This window comes from Neovison vison, chromosome 1 (genome assembly GCF_020171115.1).
Source record: "Neovison vison isolate M4711 chromosome 1, ASM_NN_V1, whole genome shotgun sequence".
In the NCBI taxonomy this organism is placed as follows: domain Eukaryota; kingdom Metazoa; phylum Chordata; class Mammalia; order Carnivora; family Mustelidae; genus Neogale; species Neogale vison.
The window spans coordinates 5026265-5044131 of NC_058091.1; the positions used below are offsets into that span (position 1 = coordinate 5026265).

The following is a 17867-nucleotide window of genomic DNA, read 5'->3' on the forward strand; positions in this document are numbered from 1 at the left end:
TAATGCAATCATTTCAAAGTCTGAGGCACAGAAGTTATGAAGAAAAATACCGCCAGCCACACGGGGAGAACAACTTACCTAATACACCACTAGGTTCAATAGGATACTCAAGAATTGATGTAGCTGGTGCCAACGTGTAGGGGTACTCATAGGGTGTGTAGATCAAACCAGCTTCGGGCCCCGGAGGAACTATTGCAGCAGTCGGGTGAGGAGTTCCGTTTGGCATGACAGCGGTCTGTATCTGTCTGATCAAAGGCATTATGGTAGGGCCGGCCGGCGTAGGGGTGCGCAGGGCAGCCGGCGGGAGGACAGGCGCAGGCCCAGTGATAATCCTTGGAGCAGCCTGGGCTGTTGCTGCAAGAGAAAAGGCAAGGGCTGCTACAGTAAGCAAAGAAATGTAGGAGGAAGTGTAGAGACAGCAGTATAACATATGGAAAATGAGAGGGAAGTAGGAAAAAGAAAGGAAAAGCAGGAAAGAAGAAAAATAAAAGGAAATCATTAGTACATGCGCTGATCACACAAAATGCCAAAGCACACTGATCAAATGCAAACAGCTTCCCCTTTCCCAGTGTGATTAAGAATACATGTGCAAAAATCAACAAGCCACTGTAAAAAATTTTTAAAAAAACCAACAAAAAACAAAAAATAAAAAACAAACCAAAAAAGGATGAGACCATTAATACAGGTTATATTTAGTTCCTATATTTGATATATCTATTTTTTAAGATCTCATGAGACTAAAGATACATGCAGAAGCACACAAAAACACTCGCATTAAAAGATGTTAAAAATTTTTTGGAATTGGGAGTCCACAGAAAAACAGTTTTGGCTTATTTCTAATAGGATAGCTTAAGTTTCAAATTAAGAAAAGAGTCACTTTTATGTATTAACCGACTAACTACTACTTTTATATAAATTTCCTGCATCTGTAATGAACTTCATAGAAAAATATTAAAAAATGTCCCACTCCTAAATATAAGACTATTAATGATCTACTCCATTTTGTAAAGCAACCACTTCTGAACCCACTAAAGTGCCTCTACTTTGGAAAGTTGGCTAGGACTTTAAAATTCTACTTCTTTAAAAAAAGAAAAAGCTAGTAATTTAAGTAGAAGATTATGTTCATTGAAAGACTTGTGAAGCTTTAATTCCCTCACAATGTAAAACAGCAATCTTCTTCAAGTTTATGAAAGCATCCAGAGACAAATCTAAAGGAAAACTGGGATTAAAAATAGTATCAGCTACTGCTCTCTGTGAACTCATTCACATTTGAAATCAACAGAGAAAAAACTGGAGGGGAACATTAGCAAGCAAGGTCAAAGGACAGAATTTGACAGAAGGGTCACTGCTTTCAGACACATTCCAAATTAAATATGCTTTTTAAAAAAAGTTAAAAAAATTTTTTTGTCTTTTGTATAAATATAACAAAATAAGCTAGAAGCCTTAAATCTGTAGTTAACAGAACAGGAAATTTCCTGAAACTCTTGAATTTAGAAGTTGAAATTTCACCAGAACAATAAAGTTTATAAACCCCAAACTTAGTTAGACATGCGGACATAAAATAAAGGAGAATGTCCCCCATTCATGAAAACAGTAAAAATGGGACTGTTAGTCCCGTCTCAAGTGACCATGATTTCGAATCTTCACTTTGTCTCCCTGATCGTGTGTTGTGCTGCCAAAAGGAGAAAGGTCTGTGGACCCAGCGGCTGCTGCGGCTCTAACCATGGGCCTCAGTCTCAGGCTTACGTGATTTAATGTTGGCGTCTCTGTAGGTGCCGTTCAGAATCGCAAGCTCCATCAGCTGCATCTTCTTCAGGCTGTCTTCTCCCTCTGCCTGCGTGGGAACATGAGCGCAGTAAGCACTTCAGATGGGCTGCGACCGTCACGAGTCGTCTTTACTCCCAAACCTTACCAGAAGGAGCAGGTGACTACAGCCACCGGCTTCACTCAAAGGCTGGGGGGGTGGGCCACAGAACCAAAAGGTGCTACATACTGATACCCAGAATACCCTCAGCTGCCACGACCTACATTTCCACGTGGACATTTTTTATGTAAACTACACTGATTTATTAAAGTTCCCCCCAAAGCTTAGCTAAATGGAGTAAATGTTAGTCAAGATTAAATGTAGTGTATTTCTTCTCTTAACCATCATTCTGTAGCACATTCAGAAACTCAATGTGCTCATTAAAGGGGGGGGGACCACCAACAATGCACCAAAAAAACACACAACCCCCACCCCAGGACCCACCAAACTGGGATTTTAAACATGTAATATATGAGGGTGGTATTCACATATGAGAATTCTGTTTAATTTTCCAAAAAGGAAACTTTAATAAAATCACAATCATAAGAATTTCTAAAATTTGAATATATATTCTGCTCTCTTATGCCAACATTCCTGTCTCCTCTCAGCTAGTAAACACTGTCACCATTCTAAAGCAAATCTATCTTTAGGGCCACCGTATGATACACTGTCTAACCCCTGAGACATTTAAAAGTAAAAGCTCTAGGGGCGCCTGGGTGGCTCAGTGGGTTAAGCCTCTGCCTTCGGCTCAGGTCATGATCCAGGGTCCTGGGATCGAACTTCGCATCAGGCTCTCTGCTCAGCAGGGAGCCTGCTTCTCCCTCTCTCTCTGCCTGCCTCTCTGCCTACTTGTGATCTCTGTCAAATAAATAAATAAAATCTTAAAAAAAAAAGAAAGAAAAGTAAAAGCTCTTAACAACTATGTGACAGTGACAGGCTTTAAACACCAGGGTTGTCGCTGACCATCAAAATGTCTGGCCGTCCCGTTTACCCTGGACTTGCCCCACCCTTTCTGTCGACTGTTGTCACCCCTGTTCTGGTCATTACTGGTGTATGACCAAAACTAGCACAGTATTATGTTAGTGGTATCTCTTCTCCAATCGGTCTGTACAAGGGTAAGATGAACTGCACAAACACAACTTTTCTTCTTAATGTTCCTTAACATTTTTATGTCTTAAACCCTTATTAGTTTCTTGCTATCTAAAAATATAAACCATTTAAGCTATCTGTGGATCTGGGCCCAAATTATCTTCTCAAGGTAAAGCAATTAGTTTTCCGCTATTTTTTATACCTTTCTTCTACCATAAATAAATCCAATCACTCCCTGTTATGCATCTCTGTGCATATTTCTATTTCCCCTATCTTGAACGCTCCTCTGCACTCCACTCTACCCTCCTTCTACATCCTACCTACTCTCTGCAAACTCCCAACCTAAATGTTACCTTCTCAAAGGTTCCTCCTTAGATTATACTGTTTCTACCTTGATTTATAGTTTCATGTACACCACCACCACCAAAGTAAGTTCCTGGAGAGTAGAGCCTATTTCTTATTTATCACTGCCTATATTCCCATTCACCCTGTCCCACAAGTTATTTTTGCTAGTATTTCTAAATGATTGGTACAAAAAAATCTTTTAACTTTATTTCCAAATCTCAAATGTCTAAATCCTATAGGGTAAGCATTAGTGACAGCAAAAGAAAGCAGTAGATGAAGGTCCATTTACCAAGATTCATTCCTGAAGACGGTGCTAGAAGACAGTGGAACTATGTACTACTCACATGTATTATGCCGTATCTACTCCTCAGTACTTAATATTTAAAAACAAAGTAACCCAATGACACTTTTTTCTGACCTGATTCAGAAAGGAGCAGGCCCAGATGACAAGCTTCTCTGTCCTCCCTCCCTACTGTAACTGTCAATGATACACAAAACCCTGTCCTTGGCACTACAGCAGCAAAAAGGGTACTATTATTTATAGTAAACAGAACTGCTAAATTAGCTTTAAACAAACCACAAAGAATTAAAAAGATGAATGAAAACATCACAAGGATAAAGTTTCAGGTGTCACTGACAACTTTTCAAAAACCTACTTTGTAGGAAAAAACAGAGGAGACTTGAATGCTTGTGGAATCTATTCCTTAACCCCTATGAACTTGCACAACGATGATACAGAAAAATAACAGGATTTCTTTGAAAGCCATAGCAATTACTTGTTAATGGTAAGAAAAGCATCAGCAAAAGGGACAAATTAGCAATCCATTATCTAACCCAAACTCCTTAAACTTGTTCCCTGAAAGCCAGTGATATTAAAATCTCATCAAATCATTTCAAATTTAAGTCTATACATAGTAACGGAGTATCAGAAACATAAATTATACTCTACATTAAAAAAAAAAAAGAAAAGCAATAGGTATACCTTCATTACTTTCAACAGTGAAACAATGGTATGCGTTTGAAAATGTCATCAAGTAAGAGAAATAAAGGTGGAAGACGTTATGTGGCCTCTTGTCTCAGAGAGTGCCGCAGAGGGCAGAGGGACTGGAATGCATGTTTTCACCCAACTGTTTTTTTGGATAACAATTTAACCACACTCATTAGCTGGTGATGCAGGGTTAAAACAGAGGAGAAAGCCAAAGAGAAAGATGATGGAAGACATACATGTGTGCACATCAAGGTTCGTGCATGCATGTATTGACCTTTTACAGGGTGCAGGACACTGAAAAACAGATGTAGGGTCACAGACCTCCCCCTCGCCTACTCAAGAGGAGAGCAGCGCAGCTTTCACGAGGCAGCAGCAATGACCTCGCTGGAGGCCACTGAGGTTCACAAGTTAGGAATGACAGTATGGACACTGACGACATCACATTATGGCGGGCTCCACTAACACCTCCTAGCAGAGCACAAAATTTAGTTCAGAAGCTCGAGTTTCAACGTGGTGGTCTCACTCCAAAATTAGCTTTACTCTGGCCTCTTCATCACTTCTCCCCACCTCGCCCGCCACTCTGTACGCACAGAGCACGATGCTGTGCCTCAAGAGTCTGCGGAGTTCGTGACAGAATTACTCTAACAGAGAAGTGGTTAGTTAAACCTTCTTGTCCTGGTTTCGTCAGTGAAACTTGACATCCTATTCCTGCCTGAATGCTGTTGAAGGGGTATGCCATCTCTCTTTCCAACAGAACTTCAGATAAGAAAATGTGCTGGTTTCTTAGCTAATTTCTCCTGAGTTTTTCCTATAGTCTTGGAGGCTCTAGAGCTTCTGCCACTCAGGCTTCCTATCAGGAGTTTATTTGATGTTTCCTCTTCTCTCAAAGATAAAAGCTGATCAAACAAGGCATCCTGAAATCATACGTCTCAACTCCAGATATTTCAAAAGGCATTTCTGTAGAACTTGCTCAAGAACAAACACCTCTATAGAGATGGAACGCCGACTTCTCCTTCTATAACAAAAGAAGCTGTTCTTGAACAACCAAACCTCAGGTCGTAGAAGGGTATTTTATAATGCTGAATCAAATGTTCATCTAGAACTTTACGAATTCTTATTTCTCATTTGCTCTATATTTTAAAATCCAAGATATAATTTATATGCAGTGGAATCCTGAGATCTTAAGTGCAACATTCAGTCAGTTTTGATGAATGCACATCAAGCCACAAGATGGTTCGATCAACTCAAAGTTCCACGGTGCCTCTTCACACGTTAAGATCCTCCCTACCCTACCCCTGGAAACCCGCAATCTGATTTTTGTCACCAGTTTAGTTTTCCTATTCTAGAATTTCATATAATGGAATCACAGAGTACATACACTTCGTGTGCCCCAGCTTCTTTCACTCAGCATTATTCATGAAACTCTTCTGCACTGCTGCACGGGTCAGTGGCATACTTGTTTGGACAGCTGATTTTATTTCATTTATTTATCCACTCTTCTGCTATGGCCATTGGAATGTTTTTGGATATTGTGCATAAAGCCACTGTGAAAATCCTCATATAAGATATTTTTGTGAATGTAGTTTTTCTGCCCCATTTTCTAAACACACACCTAGACGTGGAATTACTGGGTCATAGGATAAATGAATATTTCTCTCACATTTCCTGTATGAAAAGCATTATGTAAAGGTTACTGAAACATTAGGAATAATGTACCTTTTAAATGTAGAAGTTTAAAAAATATAACAAACACCTGCTAACTTCTCTACAGGTCCACTGCCCCATATCTAAAACCTGTGGCATCCTAAGTATTTTGAGAATTTTTCAGATATGTATAAAGATATTATACCAAGGATTACGTAACATCCCCATTGGGTCTGGAGGAATACTGCAATAATCCATTCTGTGACAAACATAAAAATAATACACTAATAAGTAGGATAAAGACAGATTATTTTTCTTTTCTGAACTTCTTGGGGATTTACAATTATGGAAGACAGATTATGAATCTGTATAAATAATCTATGCATTATTATCTATCATACTCTATAATCTATTATAATAATTTACAGCTACGTTACCGGCTATATTTAACAGCTATGTTAAAGTGACAGAAATAGGTCATGGTTAATACTAGACTGAGAATGCAGAGGTCTTAGCATTTTAAAGTAGAACAACTTATACACTGCTGTATCTTATTAAAGCTAGATACCAGATTTTCATCATCTAAACATTCACACTTTATAACACTTCTGTGGCACTGGTACTGTGTTATCCCTGAGGCCTAGACAGGTTAGGCAGCTTATCTCATGTCGCACGTGGTCACACTGTCAAACTGGCTTCTAACCCAGCATACTCGATCTAAACTCCTGATCATACCCTCTCCTTGGTGCAGTGCCTCTAAGTGGAATTATCCTTTGGATTCATCGAAGACATCAAGTAAGAAATTAAGAAAACCATGTTTATTTGGCAGCTTTAAATTTATAAAGTACACATTAAAACAAACTCCACTACAATAATGTAATTAATTACAAAAAAGAAGTGAAGCAAATGTATGAATATTTCCAAATCATTAAAATGTGATTAGTAAAATAATTTTCCTATAAGAAAAGCCTCAACTCTCCAGCTTAGCAATCAAGTCACTCAACGTCTGTCTATAAGGCAGTCCTATTTGCAAATATTTTGCTTAGTTAAAATCATCTTCCCACTGTTCCTAGAAGTCTGCTTGTGCTTTTTTGCCCCCAACCAAGACAAGATCCTATCTAGAAGCATCCTCTGCATACTTCTTTTGATAGCCCAGATGACTGCTCCCTCCAGAGTATATTTTTCCTAATCACACCCACACACAATGGGTATCATTTTCCTAAATCTATGTTGCTCCTTTTGGGATACTCAATCCTATATAGCCATGTACTATCTCATTTTTTCTATTTTTCATGTAGTTTCCAGGACATTTCTCATGTGACTTATAACCATAAATTAACCATTGACCAATTAAAAGTCTTCATATAGCTCCCAATGCCTTGCAGACGTGAACTTGCTCACTAACATTAAAAATTTTGATTCTTTTCCATAAATTTAAAATAATGAGTGGTGAGACACCTGGGTGGCTCAGTTGGTTGAGCGTCTGCGTCTGCCTTTGGCTCAGGTCAGAATTCCCAGGTCCTGGGATGGAGCCCCACACTGAGCTCAGTGGGAAGTCAGCGTCTCCCTCTTCCTCTGCCACTCCTCCTGCTTGTGCTCTCTCCCCCCCACTCTCAATAAAATCTTAAGAAGAACATACATAAGTAGAAACAGTTTCTAAACATAAAAGAAAAAGTGCATGACTAATTCACTTTGCTGAACAAGAAATTAGTAAGAAAAAAGAGAAAATGGAGAGTGACAAAAGTTTAAAAAAATTTTCATACCAATCATTACTTGTATATGGTCTGCCAGCTAAAGAAAATTTGACAAAGAACATAACTGACTTAAAGCTAAATAGAGGATTTTATACAGGAGAGAAACAGAACAGAATCTGTCTTTAAAGGCATATTCTGTTATTTTGTGAATGGACTGTTTGGGGCTTGAGTACGATTAGAGAGAGACCAGTCATGAGGAGCTTGACTTCAGCCCCAGTGACAGAAAATGTACTGGCCTGGCGTGGAAGTAGTAACAGATGGAAAAAAAATAACTCAAAAGGACTTGACAGCTAGTCGAATGGAACAAGCAAGAGAAAGGACACATTAAAGAGTAACGTTCAGGTTTTTGGATTAAGCAATCAAGTAGATGGTGGCTCCATTTAATAAAGGGAAAAGCTGAGGGAAACGGAATCAAGAGCTCTGTTTGGAAATATTAAGTTTGAAAATGCTAATACCTTGGCTCTTTAAATAGCCAAGTGGAGATGTGAGGTACAGAGCTTAATGTAAATCCGCGACTATTTACTCAAACTCATCCCATAACGCTAGTCGAAAAATTAACCTCCCACACTATTTTATAATATTTTTCTCCTAGATTATGCAGATTATTAAGTTTCAAACTGACTGGCTCTACACTTTTAACAGTGGGTTTAGGACTCTTGATAGTACTATCTCTTCTTTGCAAGCTGGTTCTGGTAGGCTCTCACAACCGAGATGCACAGTAGAGGGCATTTAAGCAAGACGGAAGAACCATGGAGGGGAGAAGGGATGCTCCTTCCCGTGCCAGATGTTCTCAGGCTCCACACTTCCTTCCCAGCACTTCTAGAGCAAGCTTTCTTATGTCACCCATGAGGAACATGGTGTATCTACTCCTCTGAGCTACTGTGTTTCCCGTATCAGCCAAGTTCCACCTCTGCACAGAACTTTCTCACAGCGCCTCAGATCGAACAACAGTACACATCTCTCTCTTTTCTCTCCCAGCCCTGGCTTAAGAGCTGCTGCCTATAGTTTCTCGATCTGTATTACACCCTGCTCCTTTTGTAGTTTTCAGCACATGTTTAACCAATTAATTCATTAATTCTCTCCACTGAAAAACCTAGTGTGGCTTTTGTTTTCCTGATACAAGGAAGTGGCTCCCCCTTACTACTACTTCATAGGGCCTTAACTTCCCAGACTGGCCTTTATGGCCACACCAATTTCTTTTAAGTCACCAACTTCATCTTGTGTCAAAAAGTTACGCGGACTCCATGATGATTTATTGTTTCTTCAGATTTAAAAGTTGCTTGATTCCACCTTCCTTTCTTTTCCCAGTCAATGTTTAGTTAAGAGATGACTAATGAGCACCTACTATGATGCAGATACTGTGCTAAAGTCCAACACAAAAAGAATGATGTTCACCAACTGAAGAGCATGAGAGAAAATTCCCAGAATCGTACAGAAACCCAACACTGCAAACATGTATCAGAACTCTGTGCTTAGGTGGAGAGGCAAAGGCACATTAGCACCATTGTTTCACCTTGGCTATACAGTCCAATTACTAAACGGTAATGTGTAAGCCCCCACTTTCAATGATACACGAAGACTATCTTATTGTTTTGTTGAAAAATTCGTAGGTCAAAATGTTACAGACACAGTACGGGGAGAAAAATCTTGGCGTATCTTACACTATTTGCCATTACATTCATTATCCCACAAACTTCCACTTAATCATAATACCTGGTTTAGCAGGAACAACTTACCAAAAATAAAGCAAGATAGAGAGGAAGAAGCACGAGGCACTTTCCTTAGCCAGAAAAGTTTGAAAGGTTTAAACACACACACACACACACACACACACACACACACACACTGCTGCATAAATTTTATTAAACTATATAAAAAAAAAACTTCTTAAAAATTTTATTTATTTTAGAGAGAAGAGCATGCATGTGCAGGGGGAGGGGCAAAGATAAAGTATCTCAAGCCCACTCCCTGCCCCTGCCCCCCACCACCATGCTGAGCACCCTAAGATCATGACCTGAGCCAAACCAAAAGTCAGATGCTCTCCCAACTGGGCTCTCCAAGTGCCTCCACTGAATACTTTTTTTTTTTTTAAATTTTTAAGATAATGTGTTCTTTTCTCAACAAGGCATAAACAGATCTATTAAAAGCATTAACAATCTCAGAAAAATCTTATCATAATAAGCATTTACTTCTTCCTATGGGAAACACAGCATGACATAATTTGAGATTTTATTCTTTATGGGTAAGCTTAATAGGAATGACAAACTTTTGAAAGATTTATACGATCCATACCTTGGGCTACACACTACACTAGTATCAGCAAAGCCACAAAATTATCTTACAGGGAAGAAAGTCCTCTGAAATAGATCATTTTAGGTGAACACTTTCAGACTATACGGCTGGGGCAATAAAAGGAAGGGCATACAATTACAAACTGTGAGCTTAGGAGAGCCTGACTCTACAGAAGATAAAGAGCAGGTACCTGAAAATGATGATGATCTAAAAATGGATTAGTTGTGGGAGGTATATGGGAGAAGGAGGGAAAAATTTGCAAAGTATATATGCAGTGGCAGCGGTGGTAGGGAGTGAGTAGACCCTTGTAGGATGTCATAACAAATGCCTGACAAGTTCTAGAAGTAGTAACACATTAAACTCACATGGATCCAGATTAAGCAATGAGTCTACAGGAAGGAAAAGTAATTTCTTTTTTTTTTTTTAATGGTTTTTTACTTTATTTATTTATTTACTTATTTTAAAGATTTTATTTATATATTTGACAGACAGAGATCACAAGTAGGCGGAGAGGCAGGCAGAGAGAGAGGGGGAAGCAGGCTCCCTGCTGAGCAGAGAACCCGATGCAGGGCTGGATCCCAGGACCCTGGGATCATGACCTGAGCCGAGGGCAGAGGCCTTAACCCACTGAGCCACCCAGGCGCCCCAATTTATTTTCTTTTTAACAAAATACTCACTACATAATAAAGACCAATCACTAGTCTAGGTATAGAAAGAATTAGATGTGGCATTTGTATTTAAGATGGATAGTCTGGTTTGGATAGAGACAGGAAAGGAAAGCAAGCTCAATAAAGTGTAACAGCTGCTATGAGAAGTTTACGCAGGGTGTAGCTGAAGAACAAACACAAAGCTATGGGGAAAGGACCAAGAACCACTTCAAGGATCTAAAGATAACTATGAATCTGTCTAAAAAAAAATCCAGAGTACAAAGGCAAAATGTTACCTACACTGTTAGTGGTTAACAGAGAACTAAGCTCAGCATAAGTATCTATGATAAAACTGTTAGGGACGCCTGGGTGTCTTAGTCAGATAAGCCCTTGCCTTCCGCTCAGGTTATGATCCCAGGGCCCTGGGAAAGAGCACTGGGCTCTTTCCTCAATAGGGAGCCTGCTTCTCTCTCCACATTGACTGCCACTCTGCCTGCTTGTGTGCTCTCTCTTTCTTCTCTCTCTTTCTGACAAATAAGTAAAATCTTAAAAACAAACAAACAAACAAAACTGTTAATCATGGTCTTGAAAGACTTTCAGGTAATGCTACTATATGATGTCAACCTACTACAGGGATTCTTCAAAGTAACCTATAGGCACTAGGACACACTGATGAGATTTCTGAGCCATCAAGTGCAGTGTAATGACCTCTAAGTTGAGAGTAGAGGCAGAAAGCTGCCCTGTCCTCAGAGCAATGGCAGGTCACTATTGCTAGTTGCACTTATACACAAACTACTTTTGGATCTAGTCATTACGGTGACACTGAGGCCATTAATTTTGCTCGCTTCACACCTTAACTTTTGTTCTTTACTGTTCTGTAAGATATCTAAAGGGGTATCTTCCCTGTGAACAGCTGACTGAAACTTTGAACCTCAACATAAGGCCAAGGGAGACAAAGCAGGGAAGAAAAAAGGGCAGGGAATTTCTTCAAGTATCACCTGGTAGCATTTGACCTCTATGATGTATCACAACTGCAATGAAGACAAGTAAGATTTAAGTTTTTGCCCTATAATTTTTGTTCTGAGATTGAGACTCTTATTATCTATTTTTCCTTGGCCAGAGAAAAGAAATAATTAAGGTAATTATATATCTCATTTTTGTAAAAGGTCTCTTGTTATCTCTTTTTTTTTTTTTTAAAGGTCTCTTGTTTCTGGGATTCAAATAAGCCTTTATTTCAAGTGTTTATAACTTTTAAAGAATTTAGTCATTCTTATCTGATTTAACCTTCTTAACAACCTGTAAGGTCTATAACACAGGTGTTATCTCTCCCACTGGTTGTACTTTAGGGTAAAATTTAACATAAGACAGGAGTTTGTGCCACTATGTTAAGTAAAGCACTTGAATGCTTCTATTGCTTAGCTATCCCACAGCTAGGAAGCCAAGTACGGGTGGCCAAACTTGCAGAATAAAATAATAATAAACAAAATGTGGAATGTAAATAACACTTTTCTTTAGGGATGAAGAATAATGTACTTCTGAAATAAACTGCAAATACTGCTTCATTTCTTAAGTGGGCTTAGCTATATAGCAACCTAAAAGCCACATTTTAAAGTAGGCATAAAATAAATCAGGGCAAGTTAAGTATAGGAGTTGACAATTAGGAACAGGAGTTAATTCTGAACTAAAACTTTAGAAACTTTTCCTCTACTGCAGGAGTAATTTATGAGAAAAACAGCTGTTATTCTGGAGTATACCAGGTATTATTTTAGAAGAAGGCAATATAAGAAGTCCTCTCAAGTCCTCTACTTAAGAACTCTGAACTGGGGCGCCTGGGTGGCTCAGTGGGTTAAGCCTCTGCCTTCGGCTCAGGTCATGATCTCAGGGTCCTGGGATCGAGTCCCGCATTGGGCTCTCTGCTCAGCAGGGAGCCTGCTTCCCTCTCTCTCTCTGCCTGCCTCTCTGTCTACTTGTGATTTCTGTCAAATAAATAAATAAAATCTTAAAAAAAAAAAAAAAGAACTCTGAACCTTATTAACTTTCACAGTTAACAAAGCACTCTCTTTAAGCAAGCTGATAACGCATGGGCATTTGGTTTTTGGGTATTCTTGTATTCTTTGCGGCTCCCATGTTTACCTTGTATTTTGAGGTGTTTTATAAATATTAAAAAAAAAAACACACACTATAGCCAGTAAGTGTAACAATAATTAGCCTATAAACTAGTAATATACAATTATCGAGAGAAACAAAAATTTTAAAATGGTGAGAAAATGTTCAATGTTGGAAAGTATTTTAAAAATCAAGGGTTTAGGGTGCCTGAGTGGCTCAGTTGGTTAAGCAACTGCCTTCAGCTCAGGTCACGATCCCAGTCTCCCGGGAACGAGTCCTGCATTGGGGTCCCAGCTCCACGGGGAGTCTGCTTCTCCCTCTGACCTTCTCGCCTCTCACTCACTCTCTCAAATAAATAAATAAAATCTTAAAACAAACAAACAAACAAAAAAACAACCAAGGGTTTAAAAACCAAGATGAAATTTCTTTCATAATGATAGCTGTGTGGTGTGACCTCAAGCCTTGGGCGATTCAAGTGTTTACACTGCACAGAATGTGACTATGCACACTGGGAAGGGGCCAGTTATATTCAGGCTGCCAGCGATTTCCCTGTGAGACTTGATGAGGTCCAGTACGTAAGGGTGTCAACTGCCTCAACAGGTTTCTTTACGTATATGCCAAACTGATGTATTTTGAAGAAGGTATCAATGATATACCACACCAAGGGGGTTGAAAACACTGACAAAGTCTTAAAAATACCAAGGGCAGGCCCTTAACTCTTTAGTAGGAGGTATCCAGGGAATGAAAGCAGGAAATGCTGTTTAATGATCTGGCCTCACAAACCAATGGACTTAAATATTTTCTTTCCAAATCTAGGTGCTTTTGTATTAACTTTAAAACTGTATTTTAGGGACGCCTGGGTGGCTCAGTTGGTTGAACAGCTGCCTTTGGCTCGGGTCATGATCCCAGCATCCTGGGATCGAGTCCCGCATCCGGCTCCCTGCTCAGTGGGGAGCCTGCTTCTCCCTCTGCCTCTGCCTGCCAGTCTGTCTGCCTGTGCTCACTCTCTCTGACAAATAAATAAAATCTTAAAAAAAAAAAAAAAGATAGGAAAAAACCCTGTATTTTAAAGATTATTTGAGAGCAAGAGAGAGAGCACTTGTGTGTGTGTAAGAGGGAGAGAATCTCAAGCAGATTCCCTGCTGAGCAAGGATCCAGAGGTGAGGATAGTTCTCACAACCAGTAAGTTCATGACCTGAGCCGAAATCACTAGATGGATGCTTAACCAACTGAGGCACCCAGGAGTCCCTAAATTGTATTTTAAAATTTACATATAAGCTACTACTCAAGGGAGCCTTAATGGCTTTATTCCCATCTAGATTTTATTATAAACTGAATTTATCTTTTATAGTTGATATATAATTTTTTATCCTACTATTTTTATGAAATATCCTATGAAAAGTCTTTACATCATAGTCCTTAAATCTCTAAAAGATGATTATATCTCTAAGACAGGTTTTTTTTTTTTTTTTTTTTTTTAAAGATTTTATTTATTTGACAGACAGAGATCACAAGCAGGCAGACAGGCAGGCAGAGAGAGGGAGAGGAGGAAGCAGGCTCCCTGCAGAGCAGAGAGCCTGATGCGGGACTCGATCCCAGGACCCTGAGATCATGACCTGAGCCGAAGGCAGCGGCTTAACCCACTGAGCCACCCAGGCGCCCCTCTAAGACAGGTTTTAACTAACAAAGACTGCGCTCTTGGAAATTTGTATCAGGGAAGATGGGAGTTGGATATAGACAATTAAGCCATTAAAACAAACTTATACGGAGTTTCCAGGAACATACAGCAAGGATGTCAAACTAAGTCTGGGCTCACGATCAACCGGGTAGTGAAGGCTCTGGGATATTCACATGTTAAAGTAATGTACAATGTCAGACACACAGATGAGTAAGAGTTAAAGGGGTCAGAAAGAGTGAAGGTAGTTCCAAGGAAGAGAAAGAACACATTCAAAAATCTAGAATCAAGAGTGAGATCAGTAAGGTTGATAATGTGGTAACAGCCTGAAAACCATGCTCAAGCAAGGACATACTCTGTGGAGTAATTCAAACACTAGAGGGTCTTAACCTAAGGAAAATCATGATTAAACTTCTATTTTTAGAAGCACTTCTTTAGCTCCAGTATAGAGAGTATTTGGAAAGGTAAGACTAAGACAGGCAGGAAGATCATACAGATAAAGCAGAGAATCTATGTTTCTAATCCAGGCAACACATAATGATATTCTGAACTGAGACAATTCCAACGGGGATGGAGGGATGAGAAGAGAAGTAGGAGATGGTTGGAGGGTCGAACCAATGGTGTGTGTGTGTGTGTGTGGGAAGGGGGATGTGGCAGCACAATATTCTAAATATTCATGATATTTCAAGTCTAAACCACAGTTTAATAGTTCCTCATTGCCTTACATTAATTTTTTGCTTTTATGAAGAATACTGTTACAAATTACTTTCCTGATTGGGGATTACCTCTTTGGAATACACTAAGAACTGCACTTACTCCCTTACTCCACCACTTCATGCCAGAGGCTGCATACCCTATTAAACTGTGTCCTGAAAAGGCTTTTGCAATGTCCATGGTTACAAAGGTATGGGTATTCATTTTACGGCCTTTTCAATAACTTGTTTTATTAAAAAAAAAAAAAAAAAAAAGAAAGAAAAGAAAAACTCAAACAAAATAACTGCTAACCAAATGGGAATAAGGTCACTGATTCCTTAAATGGAAGTTCAAATTGGGCTTTTTCTCAGGCATCTTCCAGGAAGAGCTGTGATTTTCCTTCCCACTTTTATTTCCCCATGAAAACGGAGTAACTGCCAGGATTGTATTAATATGCTAGAGTTCACTAAAAAGCTATGAGCATGGTAAAATGATGATCTCTCTCTGTGCCTGGTGGCTCTCACCTGACAAGCTAGACCAGTAACCACAAAGATCACAGAGTACAAGTATTGCTTGTAATTTGACTGTTTTAATGCTTCTTACTGCTTTTATATATTTTATATACATATGTACATATAATATACATATGTATGTGTAAAAAGTACTTATGTATACATATCTATATGTATAGCATAGTTTTTAAAAGTTACTTGTACTTTCACAGTTTATTTCTTTTTATCACAGAGAATATCCACATATATAAAATCAGCAAACTCTTAAATGTTTTGCATTCCAGTGACAGATCTTATACTGAAAATATTTCAAATTTATAAAAATTAGTAGCTAAAATGGGGTTTGTTAACAGAAGGATACTTTAGAAGCTGCTGTAATGCATTTTTTAAATTTAGGAACACTGGGTGGCTCAGTGGGTTGAAGCCTCTGCCTTCGGCTCAGGTCATGATTGAGCCACAAATTGGGCTCTCTGCTCAGCGGGGAGCCTGTTTCCCCCTTACTCTCTGCCTGCCTCTCTGTCTACTTGTGATCGCTGTCAAATAAATAAAATCTTTTAAATAAATAAATTAATTTAGGAACACCTTAAAAATATTAAGTTGCATGACCGGAGGACATTTTAATTGGCTTATAACTATAATCATTACCAAATCTAACACTCACTACTTGGTTTTTAAACCACAGTAGAAATAGTCTTCTGCTTTGGCAAGTTCTACCGCTTCAGTGCTGTATGAGGATTATGAGTGGTGGCATACTTCTTACCACCAGCATCAACATACAAACACAGGTATTTTTCTGACAGACAAGTTTTCATGATAAGTAATGGAATTAAGAAAGCAATAAATCAGAGAAAAACATATTCATTGCGTAGCCACTATTAGCTGAAATGTCATTGATGTTCCACAGGTAAGCAGCTTTTTGATGGGATGGTTGGTGCTTTAAATATTTGGTATGAAGATTTAAGAAAAAAATTGCTGGTGATATAAAGAAAGGCATTATCTCTGATTCCAGAGTTAGAAGTAATTCAACTCTGGATCTATCCTATTATAATTTGGTTTTATAGCACTGGATTTATAGCTTTTTCAAAAATTTCTGCTTACTAAAATTCCTATAGAAAAAAACAGCTTTATTAATGTGAGTTTCAAACTCCTAATTTCCCATGAAAAACTTTATAAATCAAAAGATGTTTACAAACCATGTCTTGATTGCATATAATAAGGAACATACTTCTTCATTTGTTGTGGAACAGACTCAATAATTTCATAATAACAACAAAAACTATACTAGTATGTTCCCAGTATATATGAAACAGTAATAAATATTTGTTCAATGAATATAAGCAGATGGTTAAAACAGTAGCGTGTTAAATTAAAACAGAACTTTTAAGAAGTTATGAATAACAAAGCAAAACACTACTACATGTTAATATACAGTCATGTAAAAAATTTGACAAATACTATGTAGTATTTTTAGAGAACACATTTCCTATTTGCTAGTGTTTCACTGGCAATTTTAAATTATTCTAAATGCTGGTATACTAGGAGAAATCTTTATGTGGCTTCTGCCAGGCCTTTTCCCATCTTAGTTTCTACTGCTAAACAAATAAACAAGGGGTGTTCTGGGAATTGCAAGGTATTTTATATTGGGGGAGGGTAAGGAAGAAATAACATGAAACAAATCTGGAAAGGTAGGTAAGTACCAGGTGAAAATGGGCTACAAATGCTGTGCTAACTAGTTTGCATTTTACCAGGCAAGGACAGAAAGCCATGAAAATGTAAAATAGGGAACATGATAATACTTCAAATATATACTGAAAAGATAACTCTGGGGGTACCTGGGTGGCTCAGTTGGTTAAGTGTCTGCTTTTGGTTTAGGTCATGATCCCAGGAGCTTGGGATCGAGCTCCACATCAGGCTCTCCGCTCAGCAGGGAGCATCCTTCTCCCTTCTCCCTCTGCCTGGTGCTCCCCCTGCTTGTACTGTCAAATAAATAAAATCTTTAAAAAAAAAAAAAGGTAACTGGCTGCAACTAGGAAGGAGCACCAATTGACCTAGTACAATAGCGAGCCCGGGAAAGGAAGAGCCAGGTGCTACTAAGAGGAAGAAATCAGAAAAGGATGAAATGGATGGGAAAGAGCAGGAGCAGAGGGGAAGCAGTGGTGCAGTTAAGGATCTATGACTCGGAGGCAAGGGCTGTCATTCACAAAGAGAAAACAATGGAGGAACTGCTGTATGAGGAGGGCAGGGAAGAATGTGATGTTAGTTTGGGAAGAGTTATGTTTGAGATTGTATAAATCATCCAAAGGAGGTGCTGAATGGAT

At 38.8% G+C, this 17867-nt stretch overlaps 1 protein-coding gene across 6 annotated transcripts in view; it reads right to left on the bottom strand.

Annotated features, from left to right (window-relative positions):
- The window catches only part of QKI (QKI, KH domain containing RNA binding), a 160857-nt gene that overhangs the window by 12808 nt on the left and 130182 nt on the right, over window positions 1-17867 (bottom strand). For 3 of the 6 annotated variants that reach the window (XM_044242560.1, XM_044242578.1, XM_044242568.1), the window contains exons 5-6: window positions 1747-1834; window positions 79-378 (exon numbers count right to left, since the gene is read on the bottom strand). In XM_044242560.1, the coding sequence (XP_044098495.1) occupies window positions 79-378; window positions 1747-1834 (388 nt within the window). The remainder of the gene's footprint in view (window positions 1-78; window positions 379-1746; window positions 1835-17867) is intronic. The other 3 variants (XM_044242545.1, XM_044242554.1, XM_044242536.1) reach the window with 2 other exon arrangements.